At 53.5% G+C, this 18,327-nt stretch overlaps 1 protein-coding gene across 1 annotated transcript in view; it reads right to left on the bottom strand.

The window, feature by feature from the left end:
* Positions 1-7,910, bottom strand: part of MICALL1 (MICAL like 1) — a 79,506-nt gene extending 71,596 nt beyond the window's left edge. Inside the window, exons 1-2 of the mRNA XM_075321807.1 lie at positions 7,467-7,910; positions 3,265-3,313 (exon numbers count right to left, since the gene is read on the bottom strand). Of these exons, the coding sequence (XP_075177922.1) occupies positions 3,265-3,313; positions 7,467-7,612 (195 nt within the window). The 5' untranslated portion in view covers positions 7,613-7,910. The remainder of the gene's footprint in view (positions 1-3,264; positions 3,314-7,466) is intronic.
* Positions 7,911-18,327: the final 10,417 nt, after the last annotated feature.

The raw sequence follows: 18,327 nt of genomic DNA, 5'->3' as shown, positions 1-18,327 counted from the left end.
AGCAGCCGTATTGCCCCTCGCTGGTCCCCACTTTGAGGTTTTATTTAGACATGGAGAGGTTATTTTACAGAACTTAGTCAAATGTGTAGACAAACAGTCCAAGTGACAGAGACCCATGAAAAAATGGATGTTGCACTGTAAAACCAGGAGGATACGAACTTAAAACAATTACTCTTTAAATCAATAGAAAATATGGAAATAAAAAACTTTGTAATACAAGGGGCTGCTGATAAGTCTTTGGCTTTGTGATTTTTTGTTTCTATGGTAACGAATATTATATCACATGAAAGCCTTATGTGTCTAACATTTGTTTTCAAAATTTTGTGTTTGTTGCTTATGGCAACAGTGTTCTACGCACGCGGGAAAATAAAATGGCGGAGTCTAATGCGATATTCACAGCAACTGAGAGCAGAGGAGGGATAAAATTCTTGTTTCTGCAATGAAAGTCCGTCAAGGATATTCATGGTGATATGTCGCAGACATTGGGGGATCAATGCCCTTCATATTCCACAGTTAAGAACTGGGTTGCCAAATTTAAAACGGGCCACTTCAGCCCCAATGATGAGGAACGTCCTGAACGACCGAGAGTAGTGGTTGTTGTTCGAGATCGTCGGTGCTGTGCACAACCTCATACTGGAGAATCTATGAATTTCAGCTAAAGCAATAGCGGACATCATGGGGATTTCCTGTGAACGTGTTTGTGTCATTATCCATGAACACTTGGACATGAGGAATTTATCTGCAAAGTGGGTCAACAAATGTTCGACAACAGATCAGAGAAGCATGCAAGTGAAAACTTCCCGGTCCATTTGTCAGCGTTTCCGGACTGATAAGAACTATGGATGAGACCTAGATTTATTTGTATGACCCTGAAAATAAGGAGCAGTCAAAAGAGTGGAGGCACAGTGGTTCTCCTCATCCAAAGAAGTTCAGGGTGCAAAAATCAGCAACTAAGATGAGGGCGTCTGTTCTGGGATAAGGAGGGCGTGCTGCTAGTGGACTACCTTCAAAAGGGTTCCACCATCAATGTAAGGTATTACATTGAACTTTTGAACCAATTCAATGCAGCTCTAAAGGCCAAAAGGTGCGGCAAGCTGTCCAAAGCAATCTTGTTCCTGTAAGACTCACACAGCACAAGCGACCATGACAAAACTGGCAGAGCTGGGCTTCCAGCTGGTTGACCACCCACCTTATTCACCAGATCTAGCTCCCTCAGACTATCATCTGTTTCCAAACCTGAAGAAACACCTCAAGGGGATGAAATTTCACACCATTTCTGATGCCATGGCTGCTACGGATGCCTGGTTTGAGGCACAACCGAAATCCTTCTTTCCGCTAGGCTTTCAGAACTTGGAATAATGATGTAAGAAGTGTGTTGACATCAGTGGAGAGTATGTGGAATAAATGTAAAGTTTCATCATCCTGTCTTGTTTCTTTCTGGATAAAGTCAGAGACATATCAGCAGCCCCACGTATATCTTATCAGAAGAATCTGCTTCTTTCTCCACCAGGACTGACATTCTTAAAAGACTCAATTTACAGGTGAAATCTGTATTCAATGAAGACTTTTCCATTACTGAGATAGGAGATGGTTGTTTATGCTGATAAGATTCCATGTAAAGAGAAGAGAGAGAAGAGTTCTTCCTCTAGCACCTGACTGTGGTCCCCCTCTGCCTCCAGCTCCCACCGGTCCCCCTCTGCCTCCAGCTCCCACCGGTCCCCCTCTGCCTCCAGCTCCCACCGGTCCCCCTCTGCCTCCAGCTCCCACCGGTGCCCCTCTGCCTCCAGCTCCCACCGGTGCCCCTCTGCCTCCAGCTCCCACCGGTGCCCCTCTGCCTCCAGCTCCCACCGGTGCCCCTCTGCCTCCAGCTCCCACCGGTGCCCCTCTGCCTCCAGCTCCCACCGGTGCCCCTCTGCCTCCAGCTCCCACCGGTGCCCCTCTGCCTCCAGCTCCCACCGGTCCCCCTCTGCCTCCAGCTCCCACCGGTCCCCCTCTGCCTCCAGCTCCCACCGGTCCCCCTCTGCCTCCAGCTCCCACCGGTCCCCCTCTGCCTCCAGCTCCCACCGGTCCCCCTCTGCCTCCAGCTCCCACCGGTCCCCCTCTGCCTCCAGCTCCCACCGGTCCCCCTCTGCCTCCAGCTCCCACCGGTCCCCCTCTGCCTCCAGCTCCCACCGGTCCCCCTCTGCCTCCAGCTCCCACCGGTCCCCCTCTGCCTCCAGCTCCCACCGGTCCCCCTCTGCCTCCAGCTCCCACCGGTCCCCCTCTGCCTCCAGCTCCCACCGGTCCCCCTCTGCCTCCAGCTCCCACCGGTCCCCCTCTGCCTCCAGCTCCCACCGGTCCCCCTCTGCCTCCAGCTCCCACCGGTCCCCCTCTGCCTCCAGCTCCCACCGGTCCCCCTCTGCCTCCAGCTCCCACCGGTCCCCCTCTGCCTCCAGCTCCCACCGGTCCCCCTCTGCCTCCAGCTCCCACCGGTCCCCCTCTGCCTCCAGCTCCCACCGGTCCCCCTCTGCCTCCAGCTCCCACCGGTCCCCCTCTGCCTCCAGCTCCCACCGGTCCCCCTCTGCCTCCAGCTCCCACCGGTCCCCCTCTGCCTCCAGCTCCCACCGGTCCCCCTCTGCCTCCAGCTCCCACCGGTCCCCCTCTGCCTCCAGCTCCCACCGGTCCCCCTCTGCCTCCAGCTCCCACCGGTCCCCCTCTGCCTCCAGCTCCCACCGGTCCCCCTCTGCCTCCAGCTCCCACCGGTCCCCCTCTGCCTCCAGCTCCCACCGGTCCCCCTCTGCCTCCAGCTCCCACCGGTCCCCCTCTGCCTCCAGCTCCCACCGGTCCCCCTCTGCCTCCAGCTCCCACCGGTCCCCCTCTGCCTCCAGCTCCCACCGGTCCCCCTCTGCCTCCAGCTCTTGCCTGCTCCATAGAATCCTATCAGTACCAGCTATCATCTGCTATCTCAGTAATATAAAAATCTGTCTACACAGAATACAGATTTCATGTGTAAATTGAGAATTCTGAAAATGAAGGCTCAGTCCAGATTGGTTTAATTAGATATATTACAAAGTTGCTTATTTTCATGTGTACTATTGATTTATGAAATAAAAATTAAAATGTTGTTTGATTTTTTTTCCCTTGCATTAAAGAATAGAGTCAGAGAGCAAAGCAAAACTAGGAAAAGACGAGAAGAACAGTACAGTGTCATTCATAGAGCCCACGTGCCGGGATAACACACACCATTCATTCCCCACCAACCTCCACGTCCAGCCCACAACTCACCAGTCGATTGTTCTCGAAGACTTTCTCTTTTGATAGAGAATCAAAGTCTCTGAGGAAGAAATGAGAGAAGAAATGAGTTATACAGAACTGTCAGCAGGAGGATAAATGTGAGGTGGCCCAGCATATGGGCTCAATCTCCAGCCAAAACATGGAAAACACGAGACTAAGGACTTCACCTCTTCCCTCAACCACTACAAATATAGTAAAATATTTTCCTGTACAGATCAGGTGTAGCTCAGAGAATACAGACACCCATGTACATGGCCATCCACACAGAACAAGCATTAAAGGGAAGCCGTCACAAGATTTTCCCTTATAAGCTGCGGCCACCACCAGTGAGCCCTCCATTGTGCTCCTGCACATGTGCACTTTATTCTGCCCTGAAGAGGGCAGGTGAAAGTATTGTAGTAGGCAGGTGGTCCGCCGTGACCATTCCCAGCGCCTGTCCATTACAGTACTTTGCCCTGGCCTCAGCAGGGCAGAGAGAAGTGCGCATGCGCAGGAGCACAATGGAGGCCTCTGTGTGGCTGATGTAGGATGTGTCATCCATATGGAGTTGGGAAGGAGGACGATGATGGAAGGAAGAAAGGAGGCGCCGGACCGGAGACCAGCATCTTCTCTCGTTGTGACCACTGGAGCAATCATGTTCATGGTGACGCGTCCTACGTCATCCTCACAAAGGCCTCCATTGTGCTCCTGCACATGCGCACTTTATTTTGCCCTGAAGAGGGCAGGTGAAAGTATTGTAGTAGGCAGGTGGTCCGCCGTGACCATTCCCAGCACCTGTGCATTACAGTACTTTGCGCTGCCCTCAGCAGGGCAGAGTGAAGTGCGCATGCGCAGGAGCACAATGGAGGCCTCTGTGTGGCTGATGTAGGATGTGTCATCCATATGGAGTTGGGAAGGAGGACGATGATGGAAGGAAGAAAGGAGGCGCCGGACCTGAGACCAGCATCTTCTCTCGTTGTGACCACTGGAGCGATCATGGTTATGGTCAACAGAACTGCAGACGGCCCACAAAATCAGCTTGCCGCAGACCGCACCCAGAAGAACATGAGCTGCACGCTTCACAGGAGATCGGTGAGCTGATTTTGGTGGCTGTCTGCAGTTCTGTTGTGACCACGCACGCACTCTCCCGTGGTCACAAGAAGAGCAGAGGATGTGAGGTTGCATGCGCTGCCCTCGCATAGCTGAAAGAAGACAGTGTTCACAAAGATGGTGCTGAAGAAAGCGCCATCTTAGTGAAGACTTTTATGCCATACTTCCCAATGATAATTCCGGCGCCTGTGCACTAATGTGTATGACGGTGAAGAAAGGCCAAGCAGGCAGAAAGGGGCGGGAATAGATTACAAGACCAGACCCACCTATTCCCTTCCTGTTGCACCTGCCAATCAAATAGCAGTGCATTGCTGGAACTTTACTTGCACATAATTCTGAAATGAAACAGCGAAATTCAGAACTAAAGCTACGGTATGCTTAGATTCAGCATCCGAGCACCAGTATAGCACTGGCTTTACTGTATATATGAAAATCCTGATGGCTGGTTCCCTTTAAGGACAAAGTGATCCATAAAAAAAAAAATATAAAAATCACAGAGACTTGTCAGTTTTTGATCTGAGTCATGGATGAAAATAACCAACCAAATCTATGAGTGTGTGACTAATCACAGACAGCACACGCATGGCATCAGTGCGCAGCGCACGTACTATCCAGGATTAGTATTGCAATCTGTAGAAGACGTGTATTTTATTTAATTTTTTCATCAGTGAAAATCACATATGGGAAAGACTGGTACATGGAGAAATCATTGATGAACACCAGTCTGTGTATTTCCTGCCGCAGAAAACCCATGGATGTCTGAATGAGACCGAAAGCACGGGCTGTGCTCAGATCATTCATCTTCAGGCCGCACAGGGTCACCTTCACTGTAACATTATGCTGTGACTTTCCTGCAGGGGAGCAATGAACCTGAATCACAAGTGATTGGAATATTCGGAATGTTTTGTTGCTTCCTTATTTGTGTCTGACATAATCTGAGCTGTACAGAATCCACAATGTGACAGAGAGAAGAGATGAGCAATACCTGATCTGCGAGAAACACCGCCATATGTGACATATAATTATGTCTGATGAGCGCAGGAACACATGAGTGTGACTCACCGGAGCAGCTCCACAACAAAGGGCAAGATATCACAGGAGCCCACAGACCTTCCCCACTCATCCTCCTGGGAACCAATTACACCATGCTCAGAAGTCATCACCCAACTTTCCCAGAGTCCTGAGAGGCAAATCTGAGTAAGGCTACCAATATACAAGAGGTGGCGGACAGCTGATGAGGACCAGCTTCTGCCCACAGACCTGTAGAACAGTTGATTTGTCATGTTGAATTTTTTTGGGTTGTTGTTAGGCGCTGTAGGTGAAAAGTTGTTAATTCCAAATGGTTAGTGATGAGCGGGCACTGCCATGCTCAGGTGCTCAGAACTCGTAACTAGTGATGAGCGGGCACTGCCATGCTCAGGTGCTCAGAACTCGTAACTAGTGATGAGCGGGCACTACCATGCTCAGAACTCGTAACTAGTGATGAGCGGGCACTACCATGCTCAGGTGCTCAGAACTCGTAACTAGTGATGAGCGGGCACTACCATGCTCAGGTGCTCAGAACTCGTAACTAGTGATGAGCGGGCACTACCATGCTCAGGTGCTCAGAACTCGTAACTAGTGATGAGCGGGCACTGCCATGCTCAAATGCTCAGAACTCGTAAGTAATGATGAGCGGGCACTGCCATGCTCAGAACTCGTAACTAGTGATGAGCGGGCACTACCATGCTCGGGAGCTCAGTACTCGTAACTAATGATGAGCGGGCACTGCCATGCTCAAATGCTTAGTACTCGTAACTAGTGGTAAGTGGGCACTACCATGCTTGGTACTTGTAACGAGCAGTTGGATGCTCAGATTGGCATTACTCCAACACCCAAGTATAATGGGTAACACAAGCATTTTTCCGGAAAATTTCTCTAGAAAAATGTTTGCGTTCCCCATTGACTTCCATCATACTTGGGTACTTGAGACGCGCCCATCCGAGCGTCCAACTGTTCATTAGGAGTACCAAGCATGGTAGTGCCCGCTCATCACTAGTTACAAGTACTAAGCACCCGAGCATGGTTGTGCCCACTCATCACTAGTTACGAGTACTGAGCACCTGAGCATGGCAGTGCCAACTCATCACTAGTTACGAGTACTGAGCACCGGAGCATGGTAGTGCCCACTCATCACTAGTTACGAGTACTGAGCACCGGAGCATGGTAGTGCCCACTCATCACTAGTTACGAGTACTGAGCACCTGAGCATGGCAGTGCCCACTCATCACTAGTTACGAGTACTGAGCTCCCGAGCATGGTAGTGCCCGCTAGCACGAGTATACGGCCAGCTTATAGGGATAGAATACAGACATACTCCCTCCACCTTGGGGTGGGGATACAAGGTGACACTATGGGGAGGTGTTTTATAATGGGAGTACAGACCCGACCGCCGTCCCTGCGGGAGGACGGACGCCGGCGCCATCACCGCGGGAGGACGGACCACGGCGCCATCACCGCGGGAGGACAGATGCCGGCGCCTTCACCGCGGGAGGACGGACGCCGGCGCCTTCACCGCGGGAGGACGGACGCCGGCGCCTTCACCGCGGGAGGACGGACGCCGGCGCCTTCACCGCGGGAGGACGGACGCCGGCGCCTTCACCGCGGGAGGACGGACGCCGGCGCCTTCACCGCGGGAGGACGGACGCCGGCGCCTTCACCGCGGGAGGACGGACGCCGGCGCCTTCACCGCGGGAGGACGGACCACGGCGCCTTCACCGCGGGAGGACGGACCACGGCGCCTTCACCGCGGGAGGACGGACCACGGCGCCTTCACCGCGGGAGGACGGACCACGGCGCCTTCACCGCGGGAGGACGGACCACGGCGCCTTCACCGCGGGAGGACGGACCACGGCGCCTTCACCGCGGGAGGACGGACCACGGCGCCTTCACCGCGGGAGGACGGACCACGGCGCCTTCACCGCGGGAGTTCAGATGTGAATACAGTACATGAGTAGGGACACAGCTGCCATCACTATCACTATGGTACAGACCACCATCACTCCCATGCACGGGGTTCTGCTAGTAGAGTGTGAGCTCTTGGGCCCAGCACGGCCACTACTTACATCAGGTCCGGCCGGTGACGGTGGATCAGGGCGCAGAAGGCCAGTCCGTCCCGGAAGGAGGCGCTGAGGTCGCGGACCCGCACCCCGGGGTAACCCTCGCACTGCCGGGCGCACCACTGCTGCAGGCTCTGGGAGGCAGACATCATCGCAGCCGGATAGTCTCGGGGTTCGGGGCGCTCCGGTCACCGCGTGCTGCAGGTCATCTACTGCGGGGCGGCGGCGCAGTGAGGCCGGTCCGGGCAGGACGCTCCGCGGGCTCCCGGTGTCCGGCAATCTCAGGATTTCACCCCAGGTCTTCCTTGCTCGTTTCCGGGCGGTGTCTGCTGCTGCACCGTCCCCGCCTCTCCTCACTGCTCCTCCCCGGGGTCAGACGGAACGGTAGGGGGCGCTGCGGGCAGAGAGCGGCGGGCGGACCCGGTACCGGCGCGGCCCCAGGTGCGCGCAGCACGGCGGTTCCTGGCGTCACCAGCTCCAATCACATCACAGGACGCATGCCTTTGCTTTGTTGGCTGTGATGAGAGCCGTGATCTGATTGGTTGCTGTCTGACGCCTTGTTCTGGGGAAAGTTCTGAAACTTGTGCAAAGAAAAAGTTGCCCATAGCAACCAACCACTGCTGGAGGGGGTCTGGTTACTACTGGCAACGCGTCCACCTCCCTTCCACTAGTCATGTACATTCAGAATGATCTCTCATTGGAGAAGACACAGACAGAAGAGCGCCTGTGCAAGAACAGACTATGGGCCCTCTGCAGCCCAGGAGCTCCTCATAATGCCCAACCCCACCTGCTGTGGCCTGGAAGTGACCCCTTACCAGCCGGGCTCCTGTGTGACAGGTTCCATCAATGGTGTGTCCACCCCTGCCCTGTCACATCTGGCTTCTGTGTGTTATATATGTGTTTGACTACATTTTTAAATTTCACAAATGTCTGGTTAGGCCACTTTCACACTTCCGTTCAGTGCAATCTGCCGCTATGGAGAATAGCGCAGTCCGTTAACACAGTGCGCTATTCTCCATAGACTTGTATTGACGACGCACCGTAACGCAAGTGTCTGCGTTGCATCGGTGAACGGCTGTCACACTCCTCTGACGGCTTCTTCTGCTTTTGAAAATGCCGGCCGCTCATTATTCAATCTTGTATTCACTGCTTCCCCCGCCCACCGTCGCCTATGATTGGTTGCAGTCAGACACGCCTCCACGCTGAGTGACAGCTGTCTCACTGCAACCAATCACAGCCGCCGGTGGGCGGGTCTATACGGTGGGCGGGTCTATATCGTGCAGTACAATAAATAAATAATTTAAAAAAGCGGCGTGCAGTCCCCCCCAACTTTGATACCAGCACAAGGTAAAGCCACACGACTGAAGGCTGGTATTTTCAGGATGGGGAGCCCCACGTTATGGGGAGCCCCCCAGCCTAACAATATCAGCCAGCAGCCGCCCGGAATTGCCGCATCCATTAGATGCGACAGTCCCGGGACTCTACCCGGCTCATCCCGAATTGCCCTGGTGCGGTGGCAATCAAGGTAATAAGGAGTTAATGGCAGCCCATAGCTGCCACTAAGTTCTAGGTTAATAGGGCGGCACGGTGGCTCAGTAGTTAGCACTGCAGTCTTGCAGTGCTGAAGTCCTGGGTTCAATTCCCACCAAGAACACTATCTGCAAGGAGTTTGTATGTTCTCTCCGTGTTTGCGTGGGTTTACTCCGGGTACTCCGGTTTCCTCCCACACTACAAAAACATACAGTTAGAGACCTTAGATTGTGAGCACCAATGGGGACAGTGTTGCCAATGTATGTAAAGTGCTATGGAATTAATAGCGCTATATAAATGAATAAATATATTAGTATATCATGGCAGGTGTCTATGAGACACATTCCATGATTAACCTGTAAGTGAAAGTAAAACACATACACCCGAAAAAAATACTTTATTTGGAATAAAAGACAAAAAAAACACCCTCTTTCACCACTTTATTAAAATCCCCAAATACCCTTCCAGGTCCGGCGTAATCCACACGAGGTCCCGTGACGCATCCAGCTCTGCTACATGAAGCTGGCAGGAGTGGTTGTAGAACACGGCCGCTCACTGTGAGCTCCACGCAGAAATTGAAGGGGGAACGTCAGTGGGAACGTCACTGAGGTAATGCCTGTGTGTATGCAGTGATGATGGGTGCAGTAGTGCCGGGGTGTGTGCGGTGATGATGGGTGCAGTAGTGCCTGCATGTACGGTGAAGATGGGTACAGTAGTGCCTGCATATGCGGTGATGATGGGTGCAGTAGTGCCGGGGTGTGTGCGGTGATGATGGGTGAAGTAGTGCCGGGGTGTGTGAAGTGATGATGGGTGCGGTAGTGCCGGGGTGTGCAGTGATGATGGGTGCAGTAGTGCCTGCGTGTGCGGTGATGATGGGTGCAGTAGTGCCGGGGTGTGTGCGGTGATGATGGGTGCGGTAGTGCCGGGGTGTGTGCGGTGATGATCAATGCAGTAGTGCCGGGATGTGTGTGATGATGATGGGTGCGGTAGTGCCTGCGTGTGCAGTGATCATTGGGGCTCTCTCTCGCGGCTAGAAAACTTAACGCAACATGTTATTTCACAGGAATCCGTTGCCTTTATTATCACACTATTTGCAAGGCATCCGTCACATGCGTCACACAATGCATTGTAACGGATGCCTCACAACGCAAGTGTGAAAGGGCCCTTAATCCCCCTCCTCCACTGCAGCAGAGTCTGGTGATAATTTGCCGTACACTTGCGTCGCCATGACGGCCTGTGCGGTACACATGGACGCCATGCTATAGGGCGGTACAGTACTCCTGCTACATAGTGCCACCCTCACAGAATAAGGGGGCGCTGGGGCTGGCAGGCAGGATCAACACTTGGCATTGTGCACTGCCACCAGACCTCCAGCCCCCTGTGCAGAGTCTTGTACTGTTGTCACTCCCAGTAAGGCTAGTTTCCCACTTGCGCTGAATGGTATCCGTTGCATTGCGTTGTGTGACGGATGCAACAGATGTGTTGCATATAGTGGCACAACGGATGCAACGGATGCTGCAAAACAACGGAATCCGTTTTGATTTTTTTTTTTTTTTTTACAGTTTTACCGGCGGCAGACTATTGTGAACGATCAGCTGATCGCTCCCTGCAGCCGGCCGCCGGGTGATCAGCTGATCGCTCGCTGCAGCCGGCCGCCGGGTGATCAGCTGAGCGCTGTCACTTGCCGGCCGCCGGGTGATCAGCTGATCGCTCCCTGCAGCCGACCGCCGGGTGATCAGCTGATCGCTCCCTGCAGCCGGCCGCCGGGTGATCAGCTGCTCGCTCCCTGCAGCCGGCCGCCGGGTGATCAGCTGAGCGCTGTCACTTGCCGGCCGCCGGGTGATCAGCTGATCGCTCCCTGCAGCCGACCGCCGGGTGATCAGCTGATCGCTCCCTGCAGCCGACCGCCGGGTGATCAGCTGATCGCTCCCTGCAGCCGGCTGCCGGGTGATCAGCTGATCGCTCCCTGCAGCCGGCCGCCGGGTGATCAGCTGAGCGCTGTCACTTGCCGGCCGCCGGGTGATCAGCTGATCGCTCCCTGCAGCCGACCGCCGGGTGATCAGCTGAGCGCTGTCACTTGCCGGCGGCCGGGCATGCCGGCGGCCGGTCGCTCAGCTGAGCGCTGTCACTTGCCGACGGCCGGGCGCTCAGCTGAACGTTTGGCCACCTCGAGACAAAATAAAGTTTGTGATTTAAAAAAAAAAAAAAGAGCATGCAGAGGATTCAGCTGCTAAAAACAACGTTACATGCTGCGTTCCTCCCGCTGGGCGGAAGCAACGCAGCGTCGCCCAGCGGAAACAACGCAGGTCCTTTTGGTACAATCCGTCAACCATACAAGTCTACGGGAAATAGCGGAATCCGTTAACGGATTCCGCAGTTTTCCAAAAGGGCGGATTGTAACGGAAGGAAAACAATGCAAGTGTGAAAGTACCCTAATGGGGGTGACTATAGTTGGTGCGGGGGCTGAAGTCGCACCCAGGTCCTAGGGCCTAAAGCAAAAAGGCTCATTTGGTCCATATGAGAAGAGCAATATTATTACACACCAGAGATACAGTCATATGAAAAGTTTGGGCACCCCTATTAATGTTAACCTTTTTTCTTTATAACAATTTGGGGTTTTGCAACAGCTATTTCAGTTTCATATATCTAATAACTGATGGACTGAGTAATATTTCTGGATTGAAATGAGGTTTATTGTACTTACAGAAAATGTGCAATCCACATTTAAACAAAATTTGACCGGTGCAAAAGTATGGGCACCTCAACATAAAAGTGACTTTAAAAAAGTTAATATTTTGTAGATCCTCCTTTCTTTATCGTTCCTATGGGAGACCCAGACATTGGGTGTATAGCTTCTGCCTCCGGAGGACACACAAAGTACTACACTAAAAAGTGTAGCTCCTCCCTCTGAGCATATACACCCCCTGGATAACCAGATCTAGCCAGTTCATTGCTTTGTGTTCAGGAGGCATACATCCACACATGCATTCTCATCTGATTTTTCATTTTTGGAAAGTTTTTGAAGAAAAGCGGGTCCAAGCCTGGACTCCCGGCATGTCCCTTCTCACCCCACTGTGTGGCGGTGTTGTTAAGGTTGATTCCAAGGCTGGAGCCTTACATGCCGTGCTCCTTCACCATCCCTCGGGCTCTGGCTTGAAGTGGGAGCCAGCACGGTTCTCCTTGCTTTGCAGGAGGCCGGTCTCCATCCGCAGCCCTTCAGGATCCTGCTGGACGGAGCACTCATCCCCAGGGACTTGGAACCCTGCGTCTCAGCAAGCTAAGTATCTGAGACGTTTATATTCGGGGGGTCCCTTGTACTTTATTGTTGGGGAGAGTGTGCTGTGTAACTGTTCTGACATTTCCGGCCGGTTCTCTGGTTGTCGCCTGAGAACCGCGCCGATGGGGCCTGCGCGCCGGCCGCATCGCTTAAATTTAGGCCCCGGCTTCGCCGGAGGCCTACTTTCGATTTCACTGCCCTTGCATGTCAATCATGCAGAGGGACAGTCCGGCTCCGCCCAGCGGCCGTTCGGCACAGGGGAGGGACACTCCTCTCTGAGTACATGTCCCCTCCCCTATAAATCTCCTTGGCCCTCCAGATCCCGCTCTCAGAGCAGGTCCCGCCCCCTCTCCTCGCTCCGGCGCCATTTTATCAGCGTTTCTCTCTGCGATCGGCGCTGGCTGCATCATCCCTGCTAAGCTGCTTGGGGGTCCGGGCTGTGGGATCTGGAGAGCACACAAACGGTCTGGTAAGCCACAACCTCCAGTTGTGGACCACCTTATATACTCTCTGAGGGTCATTCTGGCTCAGAGCCCCCACTTCAGCAGCATGTCTCACACGAGGAGCAAGGCTGCAAGGCTGTACTCTATATGCACTGCATGTAAGCTCGTGCTGCCTGAACCGAGCACATATCCACATTGTGATGCCTGCTCTAACCTGACAATGCCTCAGCCTGGAATCGCACCCACAGTGGTCCCTCCGGCTGCTCCGGCTCCGGTGGCTGAACCCCCGGCTTGGGTAGAATCCTTCTCTAGGTCAATCTCCCAGTCTTTTGCCGACTCCATGGGACAGCTGTCCCGGACTTTGCTGAACATGCATCAGCCCCCTTCTCAGGGCGCCTCTGCTGCTAGGTCTCTCTCAGCGGAGCTCACAGAGGATTCTTCATCTGGTCCCAGACCCCGTCCTCCTAAGAGTAGACGCAGGGCTCCCTCTCCTTCCTCGTCCCGCGGCTCTGATTCAAGAGCTGACTCGCAGGACGAGGAGGATGCCGTTACTGGGGGCTCGGAGGCTACCTCCATGTGCCCCATTGATCTGTCCGAAAGTGACTCAGATGTTAGTGATTTGATTGCGTCCATTAATTCTGTACTGGACCTCAATCCGCCAGTATCAGAGGAGCAACCCTCTCTGGCAGAAAAGCACCAGTTTACCTTGCCTAAGAGGACAAGGAGTGTGTTCTTTAACCACTCCAGTTTTCAGGCCACTGTGACCAAGCCTAGGGCCTGTCCTGACAAACGCTTCCCAAAGCGTGGTTCTGATGACCGTTTTCCCTTTCCACCTGAGGTGGTCAAGGAGTGGGCTCATTCACCAAAGGTAGACCCTCCGGTGTCTAGGCTATCAGCCCGGACCGTTGTGTCAGTGGCTGATGGCACCTCTCTTAAGGATTCCACTGACCGCCAGGTTGACCTTCTGGCCAAATCTGTATATGAGGCGGCAGGGGCCTCGTTCTCCCCATCTTTTGCAGCAGTGTGGGCTCTCAAAGCCATCTCTGCTTCTCTAGAGGAGATGCATTCCCTCGCCAGGGAATCTATGCCCGAAATGGTTGCCTTAACTTCCCAAGCTTCAGCTTTTTCATCCTATGCCATGTCTGCCATGCTGGAGGCTTCTCACCGCACTGCGGTGGCTTCGGCTAATTCCCTCGCTATCCGCAGGATCTTGTGGCTTTGAGAGTGGAAGGCAGATGCTTCTTCAAAGAAGTACCTTGCTGGGCTCCCTTTTGCTGGATCCAGGCTATTCGGTGAACAACTGGATGAAATTATTAAGGAAGCTACTGGCGGGAAGAGTACTTCCATGCCACAAACTAAAACCAGGAAACCTGACCAGGGTAGGAACCAGTCGAGGTTTCGTTCCTTTCATTCCTCCAACTGGTCATCCTCTAAGCCCTCGGCCTCGTCCACTAACTCAGCCAAGGACCAAAAACCCAACTGGCGCACAAAGGCGCGTCCACAGAAGACCGCAGGAGCTGCTGCCACTAAGGCAGACTCCTCTTGACTATCTGGCCGCGCCAGCAACGTCCTTAGTCGGTGGCAGGCTCTCCCACTTTGGCGACGTGTGGTTTCAACACGTCTCCGATCAGTGGGTGCGGGATGTCATCTCCCACGGCTACAGGATAGAATTCTCTTCCAGCCCGCCAAACAGATTTTTTCTGTCAACTCCCCCCTGCTCCAAGGCCGCCACCTTCTCTCAGGCAGTGGCATCCTTGCAGGCCAACGGAGTAATTGTACCGGTTTCCGCCCGGGAACGGTTCAGAGGTTTCTACTCAAATCTCTTCCTAGTCCCCAAGAAGGACGGTTCCTTCCGGCCCATCCTGGATCTCAAGCTTCTCAACAAGCATGTTCAGGTGCGGCATTTTCGCATGGAGTCTCTGCGTTCAGTCATTGCCTCAATGACCCAAGGAGATTTCCTGGCATCTATCGACATCAGAGATGCCTATCTGCATGTGCCAATTGCAGTTTCACACCAGCGTTGGCTACGTTTTGCAATCGGAGAGGAACATTTCCAATTCGTGGCTCTCCCCTTCGGGTTAGCCACGGCCCCTCGAGTATTCACCAAGGTCATGGCAGCAGTGGTTGCAGTTCTGCACCTCCAGGGGTTGGCAGTGATTTCTTACCTGGACGACCTTCTAGTCAAGGCTTCATCCAGCGCAGACTGTCAGCGGAGTGTCTCGCTCACTCTCGCCACTCTAGTCCAATTCGGGTGGCTTGTCAATCTGCCCAAATCCACTCTGACTCCGACCCAGAGGCTCACGTACCTAGGGATGCAATTCGAGACTCTGCCGGCACTTGTGAAGCTGCCCTTAGTCAAACAGCAGTCCCTCCATCTGGCGGCGCGCTCTCTGCTGAGGCTCCGCCGTCATTCCATCAGGCACCTAATGCAGGTGCTGGGTCAGATGGTGGCGTCAATGGAGGCTGTTCCCTTTGCCCAGTTCCATCTGCGTCCTCTGCAGCTGGACATTCTCCGCTGTAGGGACAAGCGGACTTCCTCCTTGCACAGGCTAGTGGCTCTGTCGCCACAGACCAGGGGCTCCCTTCAGTGGTGGCTTCGGCCCCTCTCTCTGTCTCAGGGACGCTCTTTCCTGGCCCCGTCCTGGGTGATCCTCACCACGGATGCCAGTCTATCCGGCTGGGGAGCGGTATGTCTCCACCACCGAGCACAGGGCACTTGGACTCCGTCCGAATCAGCCCTCTCGATCAATGTGCTGGAAACCAGAGCTGTGCTTCTAGCTCTCCTAGCCTTTCACCACCTTTTGGCGGGCAAGCACATCCGAGTCCAGTCAATCAACGCGACAGCGGTTGCCTACATCAATCACCAAGGCGGGACACGCAGCCGCCTGGCAATGTTGGAGGTTCAACGCATCCTTCAATGGACGGAGGACTCCAAGTCCACCATATCCGCAGTCCACATCCCAGGCGTGGAAAACTGGGAAGCAGATTTTCTCAGCCGTCAAACCGTGGACAATGGCGAGTGGTCCCTGCATCCGGCAGTGTTTCGGTCAATCTGCCGCAAGTGGGGCACTCCGGAAGTGGATCTAATGGCATCCCGGCACAACAACAAGGTTCCGGTTTACGTGGCTCGCTCCCACGATCCTCAGGCCTTTGCAGCGGACGCTCTGGTTCAAGATTGGTCCCAGTTTCTTCTGTCCTACGTGTTTCCCCCTCTAGCTCTCTTGCCCAGAGTTCTGCGCAAGATCAGAATGGAGGGCCGTCGGCTCATCCTCATTGCTCCGGACTGGCCCAGGCGAGCTTGGTACCCAGACCTGCTCCATCTGTCCGTAGAGGTGCCGTGGTATCTTCCGGACCGTCCAGACCTTCTCTCACAAGGTCCGTTTTTCCGCCAGAATTCTGCGGCTCTCAGATTGACGGCGTGGCTCTTGAGTCCTGGATCTTGACGGCTTCTGGTATTCCTCCTGAAGTCATCTCCACTATGACTCGGGCTCGGAAGTCTTCCTTGGCCAAAATCTATCACAGGACCTGGAGAATTTTCCTGTCCTGGTGTCGCTCTGCCGGCCATGCTCCTTGGCCTTTTTCCTTGCCGACCCTTCTGTCCTTTCTACAGTCCGGTCTGCAGCTAGGACTATCACTCAATTCCCTCAAGGGACAAGTCTCGGCTCTGTCAGTGTTGTTCCAGCGGCGTATCGCCCGGCTGGCTCAGGTGCGCACCTTCATGCAGGGCGCGTCTCACATCATTCCGCCTTACCGGCGGCCCTTGGATCCCTGGGACCTCAATCTGGTCCTCACGGCCTTGCAGAAACCCCCCTTTGAGCCTCTTAGGGAGGTTTCTTTGTCTCGTCTTTCACAGAAAGTGGTCTTTTGCATACTCTGGATCTGGTGCGGGCGCTCCAGATCTATGTGTCTCGCACCGCTGCTCTTAGGCGGTGCACCTCTCTTTTTGTGCTAACCACAGGTTGGCGTAAGGGCCTCTCGGCTTCTAAGCCGACCTTAGCTCGTTGGATTAGGTCGGCCATTTCCGATGCCTACCAGTGTACTCAGATGCCTCCCCCGCCGGGGATCAAGGCACACTCGGCCAGAGCTGTCGGTGCCTCTTGGGCTTTCAGGCACCAAGCTACGGCTCAGCAGGTCTGTCAGGCTGCCACTTGGACTAGTCTGCATACCTTTTCAAAGCACTACCAAGTGCATGCTCATGCTTCGGCAGATGCGAGCTTGGGCAGACGCATCCTTCAGGCGGCTGTCGCCCATTTGTGAAGTTAGGTTCTGCCTACTTCTCAGTTTTCTGTTTATTCCCACCCATGGACTGCTTTGAGATGTCCCAATGTCTGGGTCTCCCATAGGAACGATAAAGAAAAAGAGAATTTTGTTTACTTACCGTAAATTCTTTTTCTTATAGTTCCGCATTGGGAGACCCAGCACCCTCCCTGTTGCCTGTTGGCAGTTTCTTGTTCCGCGTGTTTTCACCGGCTGTTGTTGTAGACAGAGGCTCCGGTTGTTCCGGTTCTTGCTCTGTCTTTACTTGTGGGTGGCTATTCTCCTTCAGCTTTTGCACTAAACTGGCTAGATCTGGTTATCCAGGGGGTGTATATGCTCAGAGGGAGGAGCTACACTTTTTAGTGTAGTACTTTGTGTGTCCTCCGGAGGCAGAAGCTATACACCCAATGTCTGGGTCTCCCAATGCGGAACTATAAGAAAAAGAATTTACGGTAAGTAAACAAAATTCTTTTTTTTGCAAAAATAACAGCCTCTAGGTGCTTCCTGTAGCTTTTAATGAGTTCCTGGATGAAGGTATATTTGACCATTCCTGTTTACAAAACAATTCCAGTTCAGTTAAGTTTGATGGTCGCCAAGCATGGACAGCAAGCTTCAAATCATCCCACAGATGTTCAATGATATTCAGGTCTGGGGACTGGGATGGCCATTCCAGAACATTGTAATTGTTCCTCTGCATAAATGCCTGAGTAGATTTGGAGCGGTGTTTTGGATCATTGTCTTGCTGAAATATCCATCCCCTGCGTAACTTCAACTTCGTCACTGATTCTTGCACATTATTGTCAAGAATCTGCTGATACTAAGTTGAATCCATGCGACCCTCAACTTTAACAAGATTCCCGGTGCCGGCATTGGCCACACAGCCCCAAAGCATAATGGAACCTCCACCAAATTTTACTGTGGGCAGCAAGTGCTTTTCTTGGAATGCCGTGTTATTTTTTGCCTCCATGCATAACGCCTTTTTGTATGACAAAACAACTCAATCTTTGTTTTATCAGTCCACAGGACCTTCTTCCAAAATGTAGCTGGCTTGTCCAAATGTGCTTTTGCATACCTCAGGCGACTCTGTTTGTGGCGTGCTTGCAGAAACGGCTTCTTTCGCATCACTCTCCCATACAGCTTCTCCTTGTGCAACGTGCACTGTATTGTTGAGCGATGCACATTGACACCATCTGCAGCAAGATGAAGCTGCAGGTCTTTGGAGGTGGCCTGTGGATTGTCCTTGACTGTTCTCACCATTCTTCTTCTCTGCCTTTCTGATATTTTTCTTGGCCTGCCACTTCTGGGCTTAACAAGAACTGTACCTGTGTTCTTCCATTTCCTTACTATGTTCCTCACAGTG

This window comes from Anomaloglossus baeobatrachus, chromosome 8 (assembly GCF_048569485.1).
Source record: "Anomaloglossus baeobatrachus isolate aAnoBae1 chromosome 8, aAnoBae1.hap1, whole genome shotgun sequence".
Lineage (NCBI taxonomy): Eukaryota > Metazoa > Chordata > Amphibia > Anura > Aromobatidae > Anomaloglossus > Anomaloglossus baeobatrachus.
Note: the sequence above shows the minus strand (reverse complement) of the source record. Positions and strands in the feature narration are given on the sequence as shown.